The 13939-nt window shown below is 54.4% G+C and overlaps 1 protein-coding gene across 2 annotated transcripts in view; it reads left to right on the top strand.

Annotated features, from left to right (window-relative positions):
- The first annotated feature begins 329 nt into the window (after positions 1-329).
- KCNK5 (potassium two pore domain channel subfamily K member 5) overlaps positions 330-13939 on the top strand; it is a 37012-nt gene continuing 23402 nt past the window's right edge. The window contains exons 1-2 of one of the 2 annotated variants that reach the window (XM_059938768.1): positions 330-502; positions 663-868. In XM_059938768.1, the coding sequence (XP_059794751.1) occupies positions 683-868 (186 nt within the window). In that variant the 5' untranslated portion in view covers positions 330-502; positions 663-682. Of the gene's footprint in view, positions 869-13939 lie in introns of both variants that reach the window. The other variant, XM_059938767.1, reaches the window with a different exon arrangement.

The following is a 13939-nucleotide window of genomic DNA, read 5'->3' on the forward strand; positions in this document are numbered from 1 at the left end:
GGCTTATAATGAAAATAACAATACCAATAACTTCCTGACCCCAGTCATTAGGTACACACTCATTTTAGTTAATACACCAGCACTAGTAAGAAACATGAGTCCAAGAGACCACAACCCCTCCGGGCATGCGGGGCGCGTAGCCTACCCTGGCGGCGGCCCTGGGGAGCGAAGATGGTCCGCAACTGGTTCCAGCGCGCACCTAGCGGTAACTCTGGGACCAGCTGCGGGGCCTGCACGGGGCGGGGCCTGCACGGGGGCGGGCCCTCAGCGGGCCCCTCCTCCACGGGCAGAGCGCAACAGGCCCGGGTTAAAGAGGCGCGCGGAGGCGGGCGCGGCGCACACTGTGTGGCGCGCGGAGAAGCGGTGCACGTGTCTCCGGGAGTTCGGCCTTGGGTTCACCCAGCTGCTTTAGCCCCCGCGGTCCAGGGTGCGCCCTCGGCCCCCTTGGTGTCCGCCCACCTCTGGCCCGCGTGAGGAGGTCCCGCACAGTTCCCTGCGCTCGGTGGGCCAACTTGCAGGAGCAACTGTGTCGGTGGAGCGGCGCCGGGTTGAACGGGGCACTGCGCATGCGGAGCTCCAAATTCAAACAGCTGTTTCCAGAGGCTGGAGGGCGGGTGGGACCGGGAGCCGCTGGGGTTAGCGGAGGCATTTTCATTCTCCAGGAGGTGGCCTCTCGGGAGCCATGGTGGACCGGGGCCCTCTGCTCACCTCGGCCATCATCTTCTACCTGGCCATCGGGGCGGCGATCTTCGAGGTGCTGGAGGAGCCGCATTGGAAAGAGGCCAAGAAAAACTACTACACGCAGAAACTGCATCTGCTCAAGGAGTTCCCGTGCCTGGGCCAGGAGGGCCTGGACAAGATTCTGCAGGTGAGCTGGAGGTTTAGGAGTACTGAAGGGGAGCGCCTCGCAGCTTTGGATGACCCTCACTCCCTGTGGGTGGTCCCGGGGTGACCGGAGAGGATGTCTCCCCATGAGTCTGAGTGCTGGAATCTGCCGTTCACCCGTGGGCGCAGGAGTCTCCCACGCGCGCGGAGACTTTGGAACCCAGTTTGTCCGGAGGGAAGAACTTAGGCTTGACCCCCGGGTGAACCAGGGCCCGCAGTGGCTCGGTGTGGGTGTGCGGGTACCTCCCTGGTTGGAGGAGGCTATGGGGCGGATAAAGGCGTTTGTCTTTCCTTGGAGACGCTCCCAGAGTTCGGGGGACCCGCCGGGTGCCACCTCCTCGCGTCTCTACCTCCCAGCTCCGGGGCCAAGTGCGGCACCCGGCCGGCTTTTTTCGGCTTTTCTTCACCAGCCCGGCGGAGTGGCGCGAGGCTCCCCTGCCCCCGCAGGGCTCGGGAGGGGGAGTCCGGGGCTCTGTCGGGCCTGAGCCCCCGGGATGCGGGCTGGTGGCTGGAATGCTGGGGACGCGCGCAGGCTTCCGGGAAAGCTTATCTCGCGGAGACATCCCCGAAGGGCTTGTAGTTCAACTCTGTGAAAGTAACAGGTTGAACAAAAGAACAACACCCGGAGAGTCCCTTTTCGGGGAACGGGGCGGGATGGGGGTGGGGCGGCGGGCAGAGAGGTTGTATAGAATGGGAGGTGGTGGGAGAGTTTCTCCTCCATGTTGGCATTGGTTCATATGCCCTATGGATGGCATTGATCTCACATGGATAAACTGTGGGGCTTGTTTGGGGATCGAAGACCTCTACCCCAGTTTCTCGAAGGTTTTGGCCTCACCCATTCACGCTTCTTGGCCTGCAGTGATGGCCTCCCTCCAGTGGAACGACCAGACCTGGGTAAGAGCCCGTGAGGGCTCTAGGTTGTGAGGTGGAGTAGAGATATTGTCCAAGGTGTTACATTTCTCTTGGGGTAAAAGATGCCAGAAAGGAAGTTTGATGAGAAACAATATTTAAACTACTGCGGCTCCCCAATCCTTTATGGCTGTGCAGTTGTCTCTCATTTTTCTGGCCTCAACAGCCCGTATGTAAAATGGGAACAAATGTGAAGATATCTTGCCTGTTGGTACCCCCTTTTTGTCCCCAAATCGACAGACATTCCCACAGGTGAGCATATAGGTGCCTGCTAGCAGCCGGGCAAATAAAGAGTTGTCCTCTTAGGAGCCAGGGGAAGGGGAGGTTTAGGCCAGAAGGTTGGGTGTTGGATTTTAGTGGGGTCTCTCCTGTCCGGGAGCAGTTTCCAGGGCGGGGGGCCGTTGGTAGGTGAGGTTGGTGGGAGTATGAGCTTCAGAAGGGAGTGGGGTGGTTTCGCTCCTGAGAGCAGGAGTTACTGGGCAGCTCCGCCTTCCTTGGGATGGGTGTCTGCCCTGTGTGTGTGTGTTGGGGAGGGAGGGTCACTTTATAATTTCCCTTGAGGAAACAATTCCTCTGGAGAACGCGTTGTTGTTTACTTGGCTCCAGGGCTTTGTTTAGAGGGGGAAGGAGGCAGGCGGCGATGATAAAGAATCGAGCTGCCCTCGAAGTGTTTGCCTCTTTGCTGCTTCTCCGCTACTGCAGGGGAAGGAAGGAAAGAATTCAAGGCTGAATGTGGGAAAATAAACTTCAAAACATGAGGAGAAGGGAAAAGGAGGGGGGGGGGTCGGGGTGAGGCAGCCGGGTGCAGCTGGTGGTTATAGCTTTGGAGGTTAGGCAGCTTTCTTAAGGTGTCTTAAGCTTTCTTAAGGAGCAAGCAAGATGCCTGGTATTTTGAGGTCCTTTTAAACCCACCAGCGATTACCCCCCCAAAAGCCGGCAGGTAGCTTTAGGAAAAGGATTTGGGCATCAGGCCAGTCTGATTTGGAGGTGATTATGGACAGGCCTGTCCCCATCCCCAGCCAACCTCTCAAGCCATCTGCAACTTGGCGAATCCCCTCCCTTCATAGGAAAAACCCCAGAAATGAGAATGGACCAGTGGAAGCATTTCGCTAGCATCACTTTCAGTCTGCAGAAACCTGCCTGGCTTTGCTTGCTGATCTGGGACTTGGGGCACTGCTTCAGGCCACAGGAAATTGGTTTAAGGAAAAATGAAAAGTCAAAAACCTTCTTTCCCATCTGGCTGGTCCTGCATTTTCCACTGAGTTCTGTTTTATCAGGTTCTGAATAATCACCTTTGTAATCCTAAAAAAAGTCCCTCAGTTGGGAATTCCTGGGGTAGGGGCCCACCCCCGGGAAAGGCTGTTGGAAGGGGGTGGGGTGCAGCCTGGGTTGGGGTTTTTCTTAGAGTGGAAATTGTGTGTGTACTTTCAAAGGCGTGAGAAAGGGAGTTAAGGCACCTTTCTTTAGATCTTTGGAAATAGTCCCTGAGTTGTCAGGTGCTTCCTCCCTGTTCATGCTGTGGTTGAACTGAGGCGGAGGCTGACTTTCAAAGGCTCAGCGCCCCATTGGCCTCGGACCACGTGGTCGCCCCTCCCTCCTGCCTTCAGAACCATCCTGAACCCTTGCTCTCAAGCCTGCTCCTCCAGGTGTTGGTGACCCGCTCCCCCAGCCTCTTCCTAAATTGCAGAGGCTCCCACAAGGGGATTTGGCATCGACCAAGCGCCTAGCGTGTTGGGCGCTGTAGGCGGTAATCGGCATTTTATGAGAGAGGGCACAGGCTGGTTTTGCCATCCGGCTTGGCCATTTACCCATCAGACCATTTAACTTTGCCTCTCTTTCCCCACCTGCAAAATGGGGGCGTGGTGAGGCTCAAGTAAAGTGGAAGCGTTAGGCATTGGGTGTGTATAGGTGAAACTGAGGAGTGCAAGCCTCCCGCTGCTGCACACGCTGAGGACACGTTGACTAGGGCAACTTGCTAGGTGCTTTACCTGCACTAGTCGGGTACTCTTTACAGCAGCCTTACGTGTTCAGATAAGGAAACCGAAGCTCAGGGGAGTTACCAGGAGGGCACAGGCTGGGCTGGGACCCAGGCAGTCTGCCTCCAGAGTCTGCTTCTCGTACACCCTTGCCCTCCCCCTTAGGCATATGAAGCTGTTGAATGGTTGGTCTGTCAGTGAGCTTAGTCAATTGGTTCAGCTGGACTCTGATCTGCTGGGAAATTCTCTTTTCTCTTTCCCCTAGAACAGGCCTGGGCACGCAGGCGTCTCCTGTGTTGTGCCTGGCTAAGCCAGCACCTCCTCCCTTACTGAAATAAGCAGCAGGCCACCCCACCCCACTTCTCCTTTGGGGGTGCGGTAGGGGTTGCCCCAAGCCCTGCCTTTCGCTGGCACACCCCATCCCTAATTGGGTTTTCTTAGACTGCTCATGTAGCTGACCCGTTCCCGGAAGCCTCTTGGATCCTGCTGGCCTCTAACCTGCATTGTCCTATTCTGAGGTTTTCCATGTGTGCCAGACCTCTCTCCTTTTATTTTCTGGGCCCTTCGTACTCCCCTACACATGTTCCAGTGCATAGTAATAAGGCTAATTCCAATTTTGAGGTTCTGACATCCTGTTACTAACACCAATCTTCCTCCTAAAATAAAAAAAAATATAACTATGGATCATGTAGTAAACTTACATCTGACCAAAATGCTCATACTAGGCACATGACTTGAATTTTGGGGGGAACCGAGGGTTAACATGAAAACCTCTTTTGTTTCAAACCTTGCTGGAAATTGGAAAGCGCACTGGTCCACTTAACTGCCTTTGTGTGTAAAGGGAACACAATAGATCTTTTGATTATCCAGAATCACGGAGGCCTCTGGGTCATTCATTTGAAATTGAACTCTCACTGTCTAGGACTGCAGAAATGGAAAGTGGAGAAGTTGGGTTTTTGAAAGGAAAGGAAAGGAAATAGAAGAAAGAGGTTCCTTCCTAAAGGCTCATTTTCTTATTTATGTTCTGCTCAAAGTTGAGGGCAGCCAAAACAAAAAAATTCTCAAATCGATAAATCTGCTTTAGTTAACTACTCTGGTTAGTTTTAACAGTTAAGATGAATTTTTATTGAATCATTTTGAGAGTTTTTCCAGAGTCCTTAGGATGATTACAGATGGCACGGTAATAGAGGCTTATTGAGGGTAGAGATTAGCAAGTGTTGAAATGTTCTAGTGGGGGTGGGGGGAGTCCTATAGGAGGGGGTGTAAGGGAGGTGATGACTGCTGCTTCTAAGTATTTTCCTCAGGTTTTGCTCTATTTATAGTCTGGCGTTTAAAAGAAACACAATCCTCTGGTTTTGGATGCTGTGCTTGACTGGCTCTGACCTCAGGCCAAGAGCTTTCATCTTGAACTTGGTTGTCTGCTGTTAGATTGGCCTCAGCCTCTGAACTCTTTATGTCTGTGGGGTGGGGGGAGTGGGGGGCAGGGAAGTACCAGGCTTTGGGGAACAGGGAAGCCGGGATCCTGAGACAGAACCCCCAAGAGAGTCTTTGTACAAATTGAGGTGCTAGATCTGAGTGGTACCTCAGGAACCACTTGACTGCCCTGAACTGGGGTGATATAGAGAGGTCAGGTGAGGTAGGCATGTGAAATAGGTTCGCCTCCTGATGTTCCTTTTGGGGAGTGGAGAAGGTAGAGGTGAATCCCCTTGGAGATTTTGCTGAGAGTCCCTCTGGACCCCTGGAATAAGTGGAGGAGCCCCGACCTGTCGGTCCTCCCCACAAGGGTGGACTGACATGGATAAAAGGACATGCTGCCCTCCGCAGGGGTCTTTGTCCACATGCCATTTGCCTCACTACTGCAGGCCCCTTCCTGTTGCTGAAAGAGTCACCATCTAAGCACTGGGTCATGCCGCCATATCACCCTTATGGGTTGCTTAGAACAGTGCTTGGCACATGGCAAGGCTCATCACGAGTTAGCTGCTGCTGCCACTCACCTCCTAGATGCCCCTACTATGTGATGGGGCCATCCACGCACAAGTGTAGTGAGCATAGAGTCAGGCAGACCTTCTTAGAGCAAGAGAAAGGTCAACTGACTTTTTTTTTTATTATAGTAAAAAATACATAACAAAGTTTACCCTCTTCACCTTTTTTGAGTGCTGTTCAGTAGTGTTACGTATATTCACATTATTGTGAAACAGATCTCCAAAATGTTTTCAACTTGCAAAACTGAAACTCTAGACCTGTTAAACAACTCCCCTTTCCCCCTCTCCCCAGGCCCTGGTAACTACCATTCTACTTTGTTTCTGTGAAGTTGACTACTTTAGGTATCTTATAAGTGGAATCGTACAGTATTTGTCTTTTTGTGTAAAATGGTGCAACCACTACGGAAGACCATATAGAGGTTCCTTAAAAAATTAAAAATAGAACTACCATATGATCCAGCAATTCCACTTCTAGGTATATATCAGCCACCTTTTTAAAAAGCTAGAGAGAGAAGGGAGGATAAGATGGTGGATCTTTCTTCACCGCAGCCCTCAGGGAGGTGTAAAACTGCATGATGGTCCTGTACTGCAGCCAGGGGGCAGAGGGGTGAGGGCCAGATGACGAAGCTCTCTGGGTTTAGCCAAAGAATGTGAACTCACCAAATTTTTGCAATTTTCAAGTCGGGGAGTGAACAGCATTTCAGCAAGTTTCCTCTTCCTTCACAGCTGTTTGCAACTTAAAAGAAGTGGAGTATTCTACTCTAAATTAACGGCTGTTTCTGTGGGCTGATCCTTTTAAACGGCTGTTTCTGTGGGCTGATCCTTTTACCCTATGGGTGTTCTGATAAGGATGCCTCCTCCCTTTCTCCTTCCAATGTGTTGGAGTGTGGGTCTTTCCCCCAAAGCCCACAGAGCTCACAGCACCTCCCCCAAAAGAGCCCACCCACACTCCCTCACACCTAGCTTGCAGTTAGGGTACCTCTGTCTTCCTTCCATGAGCCCCTTGGGAGGTCCAGGTCTGGGTCCCTTCCATTTGATGACCTTCCCAGATTATACCTTTGTTGCTCCTTTAGGTAACAGTGGGGGTAGTGTGCTCCAGCTCTGTACAGCTGCCTGAGGCATCTCGGCTTTTTGTGAGCAGTTAATCTGGCCCCCAAACCTCAGAGACCTGGGCAAAGTTAGGGGATCACAGAGAGGTCCCTCCCTGCCAGCTGTCACTTCTGTGTGCACTGAAGCCTCAGAAACCAGGTGGGGCTTTAGCCCTCGGGAGCTCAGTCTAGCCGGGGGGGGGGGGGGGGGGGGGAGAAACAGGGCCACAGTGGTGAAACGAGGAAAAATGTAGTCCTGGTGCCCAGTGATGGGTTGCATATGGTGAGGCAGGAGAGATGGACGAGGGTCAGAGGGCCTCAGAGGATTCGGTTCCTGTTTCCTGAGGCCTGTAGAACCCTGTGGCCTGTGGGGCATCTGGCTCTGAACAAAACATAGCCCCTGCCCTCAGAGAGCCCCTACCCTAGAGAAAGACAGGGGAGGAGCTTGTTACCTGACATTGGTAGGTACACCTGGAGGTTCCAAGCATGTACTGTTGAGAGATTAATTTCCGCTCTGGAACTTAAAGAAGGGGGAATTTGAGGCAGCCAGGAGGGATGAGTCGTGTGAGCTGCAGCCCCTGGGAGCTCTCTGCTGAGTACCTCCCACGTGCCAGGCTGGTTCTTTACCTGTTGAACCTGTCCTGTGGGTTAGGTGTTACTTCTCTGCCCATTGTCTAGGAAACCAGGCCAGGGGGTTTGCCCAGGGCTACATGGCTAGCCAGAGGCTAAAATTCACCCTTCCTTGCAGAGCTTTGGGGCCTGACCAGGAGTGGAGGTAGAGCCAGGAGGTAGAAGTGATGGGAGTGGGCAGGGATTGGGGGCCGGAGGTGGGGGTGATTCCAGCTAACGGTTACTGAGCACTTGCTTCACCACAGGCAATGGGAACTGTTTATGTGCATCGTTTCATAATCCTCACAGCAACCCTTTGCTGGAGGTGCTCTTACCAGCACCACCTCAGGGCAGGAGCAACAGAATGGTTGGTTCAAGTTCACTCATTTGCCCGAGGCTGTACAGCTAGGAAGTGGAAGAATGTGGATTTGAACCCAGAGCCCACACTGTGAACCATTCTGCTCCATGTGAGCCGGAAAGGTGGCAAAAACAAGGAGCAAAGGCCTAGAAGTGGGAAAGTGGTGTCTTCAGAGCCTTAGGGTGCATTGGGCGGTTCTCTGTGTGATTGGCTGATTACTTAGCCTTGGGGCCTTGAGCAAGTCAGTCTCCTAATCTGTGAAATGGGACAATAGTTCAGTATTGCCCTCATGCCTGCAGAATCCACGTAAACACATTTGACTGAGTGCCTGACATGCAACTGGTGATTTGCTATGTGTTAGCTGTTCTCTGACACCCCATCTCTCTGGGGTCGGGGGTGGGGTGGTGCTGTTCCTGATGCCCAGTTCAAGCCCCACAGTATATTGAGCTCCCAATCTGGAGATGGAGACACAGATGATAAAACCCACCAAAACTCCTGGGGGAGTCCCCACCATTTTCCATTTCCTGCACATTCACCCACCCCACTCCCTCAGTGGAAGGTGTATTTCCTCTTCCCTTCCAGCAGAGCCCTGCTCCCTCCTCTGCAGAAAGGGGACAAGGCTTTCTCTGCTCAGTCCCGACTTATCCCAGGCGTTTGTTAAACCTCTTCCCTTCCAGAGGATTCCTGGGTCCAGATGGCCTCATGGGTGTCGTCCCTGGAGGGTGGTCACACAGGATGTGGGGTCAGAGTTGTGCCCTCCCTGGGTCCAGACACCACCCATCTCCCCTCTCAGTAGGCCCTTGCTGGCCAGGTCCCTTGGATTGGCTTTGAAGTGTCCATTCTGGTTTTCCCCTCCTAGCTAAATATTTGGGTTTCCTGCCGAACTATTTAGGCAGTATTGTGTACTTCTGGCTGTTGTCACCTCCCATGGCCACTGTAATCTGGCTAAGGTTCCCTAGCTGACACCTCCCACTAGGGAGAGGCTTGCCCCCAGGCTAGGCTAGAAGCTGTGCGGGGAGGGGCTTACCTGGGGGACAGGGCCAGCTTGGCTGTTCCTGTAGCCTGGTGACTGGCCCTGTGGGTTGCCAGGGGTCTTGTAGGCCACAGCAGCTGGGGAGGACACAGCAGAGCCCCTCCCTTTGTCTGTGTGACCAGTGCTTGGGGCTGGAGCTGGGGCCAGGAAACCCTTATCTGAACCACTGTGCAGGGAAGAGCTGATTCTAACATGGATTCTGATTCCCCCCACAGTACTGGTTTGTGCTGTGTGACCCTGGTCAGATTTCACCTCTCTGGACTCTGCTTCTTGGGAGTAAGTTCAGCCTTTCATTCAAGAAGGCTTGGAGAGCCTGTTAAATTAGGCCCAGCTTAGACTGCAGGAGCCCTGTGTGGGCAGGGCCATGTCTCCCTACCCACTTCCTAGCTCAGTAAGTGACTTGCTCAGAATGTGACTGTTGGGCCCCCGGATGCCCAGCGGTGTGCCTGGCTCAGACGGGGAGGCCAAGAGTCATGTGGACCTTTGGGTTGGAGTCTAGTCATGAGGGGCCCAGCCTCCTGCAAGGTCAAGGTGGTTACCTGGGTGAATTGAGCCAGGCCGGGCTCTGGCCCCAGAGAACAGAAGGGGAGCGGCTTTATCAAAATTTACGCCCATTTCCTCCTTCCAGCCTTCCAGCCTTCCAGCCGCATAAGGCGGGGCCAGGTTGCCTGGTGGTCAGCCACAGGCTTTAAAGTCACACCGCCTTTGCAAGCTGCACCCTGAGCCCCTGGCTTCATCAGAAAGTAGGAGTGATGGTATCTGTCTCTCTGGGTGCGAAGAACACAAGAGGAAGGCGCACTCCGAGTTTACCTTTAAGACCAGCTCACGGTTATCTTCTCCCTTTTGAGGGACTTTACAGAACAAACAGCTCTGCCTCTCTGGGTCTGTTCATCTCCAGGAGTCCCCTCACGCCTTTCCCCTGGGATGAACAAGCCCCGTCTGCGTGAGCACGCCTAGCAGGCCTGTCCTCCCCAGGGTAGGTGGTTTCTGCTTTCAAGGAACTTGAGAAAGAGCAGAGACCCAGTCCTTTGTGCAGATATTTGCCAAGCACATGCCATGTGCCCAGGCCTGTTTTGAGACCTGCTGTAAGGAGGACGAGCCGCCCCTGCCTGTCAGGGAATGTCCTCAGACCACGTACCGCAGAAACCACGAGGGCACGTGGCGTGGTGCGGGGAGGAGCAGGAGGAAGGCCAGGCTGTTTGTAGGGGAGAAGGGCGTGTTCCTGGCCCTTGGGCATGACTGCAGCCTGCATGCATTAGGCCTTTTCTACCCCATGGCCCACCCCCTGGGGCAGAGCTGACTAGGGCCGTTGGCACCAGGGGATGAAGCAGGAATGTTGCCTGCAGCACCTGGGTGACCTCTGAGGAGCGTGCAGATACCCAGGCTTTGCACCCTCCCCAGATCCCCACCCCTGGCCTTACCATGGGTCTCTGCAGACCCACTCACCTAAAGTGCCTTCTTGTGCCCTCTGTGAGGTCTGGCAGTGAAATGTCATCCCTTTTGCTGTATGGGAAAACTGAGGCCTGGTGAGAAGCCGGGACAGACTGTCTCTAGAACCAAGCTTAGGTTAAACTAGCTCTGCTTGCCCAGGTCCAGAGCCTTTCTTCGCCAAGCCGTTTGTTACCCCACCTCTAATCCCCTTTTGAACAGCCTTTACATCAAAATCTTGATGTGTGTTAGGGTGCAGAGCACTTATTTCACTTACACTAAACTGGCCTGATTTCCTAAATTGCCCCAGCACATCCTTTCCTTGAGTGCCAGCTTTCCCACCCACTAGTGAGTTTTTCTGAAATAAGAGGCAAAGGTTGAAATTGTGGTCAACCATAGGCTCAGAAAAAAGGATTTTTTCTGGGCCCTTCAGAGCCTGGGGCAGAAATAGTCTGATGCCTCCCCAGGGAGTTTCCCCATCAGAGGACGCTGCTCCCCAAGTGTCTGAGCCCAAGGAGCTGTTGTTGGCTGGTTTCTTGGAGGCTGGCAGGGATGGGGGAGGAGAGTCAGGCTCTGGGTGCCGCTCCTGGCAACAAATCATAAAATGTGAGGCTGAAGGGAGCTTAGTGGTTATCTAACTAGCCTCCCTTTACAGCCCTGGAGCCAAGGCCTAGACCTCGGGAGGTTATGTAACTTTTCCAAGGTTACTGTGCTCACCAGGGCGGGGAAAGTACAATAAAGGAGTAGGTAGAGCTAAGTGGGGCAGTTAGGGAAGGCTTCCTGGAAGCAGAGGCCACAGGAGGTGAAAGGTAGTCAGTTACTGCCACGGCAGTCAGGGATCCTGACAGAGTGAGATTGGGACCCTCGACTCAGAAAACCCTCCATGGCTTCTCCCCCAGACTCAGAGCCAAAGTCCTTGCAGCAGCCCGAGTGATTTGGACTCTGTTCCCTGTGTGGTCTTGCCTCTGTCTGGAGCCCTACCCTTGATCCCAGCTACAGACAGGAGGCCATGCCCTGAGGGTGGGGAGGCATTCTAAAACCCTGCACACTCACAGCAGGTTTCAACTTTTACCAAGAACTCAGGTCTATGTCCACTGATAACATAAGTCACCCTGCAGGTGGAACAGAGGGAGGTGTCCCAGCAGTCAGACCACGGCAGTGACTGCAGCTGGCACCTGGTGAAGGAAAGGCAGGTGGGGGCCGTCCCACACACCCCGGGGACTCCCAGCAGTGGGACCATAGACAACGTGGAAACTCATTTTGCAGATAAGGCAACTGAGGCGAATAAGTTAATTCAAGGTCACACAGCTAGTTAGTGGTCTGGACCCAGGCCTTCTGGGTCCAGAGCCAGAGCCCTGCCCCACTTAGACCCCGTGGTGTCCTAAATCAGCACTTGCTTTCCCCTGTGCTGGGCCACCAGCCCCTCCTAGAGACTGGGTTTTCTCCTTGGGCCCTGTTGGCTCCAGCTCCCCGGAAGTGGGCTGTGCATGCTTACTGACCCTTTGCTGAGAACTGCTCTCTTCAGCCTTTGTGGCTTCTGACACTGCTGTTTCCTGACCACATTGGCCATATATAGGTTTGTTTGCAATTCTCAGTGTGAAAAGTTTTAAAGCAGGACAAACCTGCATTAGGTAAGTAGGTGCCGCAGCTCAGGGTGGAGGCCATCAGCTCCATCCCTGCCCTCCAGCCTGTTCCCCTGGCATCCTTACGGACCTGTCAGGCTCTGACCCTTCACTGCAGGATTTGTGGGTCAGGGGACCCAGAGACCGAGCTCTCGAGAAAGAATCAAAGACCTGGAGGAGTAAGGTGCAGTTTAGTTTGCCTCTCGGCTGAGTCCTTCCTGTCTGAGTCCGCACATTACCTGCTACCGCCCCAGCAGCTAAACCCACACTTGTGACACGTCCCTGACTTGGCTTCCCCAGGGCTTACCCCTAGCAGCGCTGTGGTCTGCACCTTGGGAGGGAACAGCTTTCGTCTTGCCTTTCTCCTGGGGTGTAAGCGCTGCTCAGATCTGCCTGCATGACTGGGGACAGACTGGCTATTTCGTAGCGTGCTGAGGACCCCGGGGCAGGCCCTTCACGGACTTGAATGTTGATTTTTGGCTCGGGTGCTCCTTGAGTCTAATGCAAGGTTCTCGTTCCTCCCATGCCCCCGGGTACAGGATGGCACCTGTTCAGACCCACTGGAGGAGAAAGAGCGGCAGCCCCCTCCCCTCCCCATAGCTCCTGTTCAAATAAAACTCTTGCCTCCCGGGTCGAGGAATGCATCCTGGCAGTGTTGGCTTTGGAAGGGTGCCCTCCCCTCCTCAGCAGCCCGCCCCCTTTGGAGCAGCGGGTGGAAGGGCTGCCTCTGGCTGAGGGATAGTGCTGAGTGGGCTGAGCAGAGCTCGCTGATGCAGTAATGTCTTGTCAGCACCCCCCGGGGAGCAGGAAAAGGGAGGGTGTCCTGATTATCAGCTTTTCAACACCCCATCCCCCAGACTCCAGCCGCAGCCCTGCGATCTACTGATGAGTGGCCCAGGGACTGGGGATTGGAAGACAGAGCCAGGTCCTGGGCCTGGCTCAGCTGACTTGCTGTGTGACTAGGCCAGGTCACTGCCCCTCTCTGAGCCAGGGACTTGTTCACTAAGGCCAGTTAGACTCTTAGCGCCAGCTGTATGCCCAGTGCTGGTTCAAGGTTGTGGGAATTATGAGACGTATCAGACATTATCCCTATCTTTGAGGTTGGGGCCGGGCCCTGCGGTGTATATGAAGGATTATTAAACAGGGGTGCAGCCTGTTGTAGGGGACTCGTGTGCTCCAAGGTAGAAGCGTTGCCATAGGCTGGGGCCGCCAGGGAAGGCTCCCCTGACCCTGGAGGTGGCCTTCTTTTGAGCCCCGTCATTCTCTGGGCACCTCCTTCTCCCCCACGTCAGAGCACATTGCACTGGGGGTTGTGCCTTGTCTGCACTCCTTCCCCCTCCCATGAGGCCCTCGACTGTGCCCCATTGGATCCCAAACCTCACACTGTGTACGAGGGTAATGATTAATGAACATCCGAACCGTGAAGCTGTGTCTCTCTCTCCTTTGGCCTCTGTCCCACCAGCCCCCAAAACCCAAAGATAGGACTACCAGCGCCCACCTCCAATCTGGAAAACTCCTGCCCCGGGCCCTTCCATGGGGGCCATGCCTGGCCAGATTCTACCCCAACCCAGCAAGCACTCCGGGACGGCCCCCCACCCTGCTATCCGTCACGTGCACGGGGCACATGAGTGGGGACGCTCCGTCCTCTGTTGGGACAGGTCGATAGGTTGCCTGGGGAGGTGTGTCAGCGTCCCCCCTACCCTCCCACACCCCTACCCCGGGCGTGCACCTGTCTGGACCCAGGGCTGGCTCCCAGGGCTGGGGCAAGGCAACTTCCGAGTCATGAGGGGCCACTTTTGGGTCCTGCTCTAGGAAGTTTCTGTCTCCACGATGCCAGGGCTTCAGAGTTCATAGGTCTCAGTCTTGGCACGCCCTCTCTTTTTGGAATGCCCCAGGGCTGAGTGCTGCCTGTGGCCAGAGCCCCCGTCTCTTCCACCAGCTCTGTGTTGGGGTCACTGTGTACGTGTCTTAAAATTTTCGCTTGCCAAAGCCGGTTTCCATCTGTGTACACACTCTCCGCCTCCGGCCACCACTGCACTGCACACAGGT

This window comes from Balaenoptera ricei, chromosome 11, assembly GCF_028023285.1.
Source record: "Balaenoptera ricei isolate mBalRic1 chromosome 11, mBalRic1.hap2, whole genome shotgun sequence".
Classification (NCBI taxonomy): Eukaryota; Metazoa; Chordata; class Mammalia; order Artiodactyla; family Balaenopteridae; genus Balaenoptera; species Balaenoptera ricei.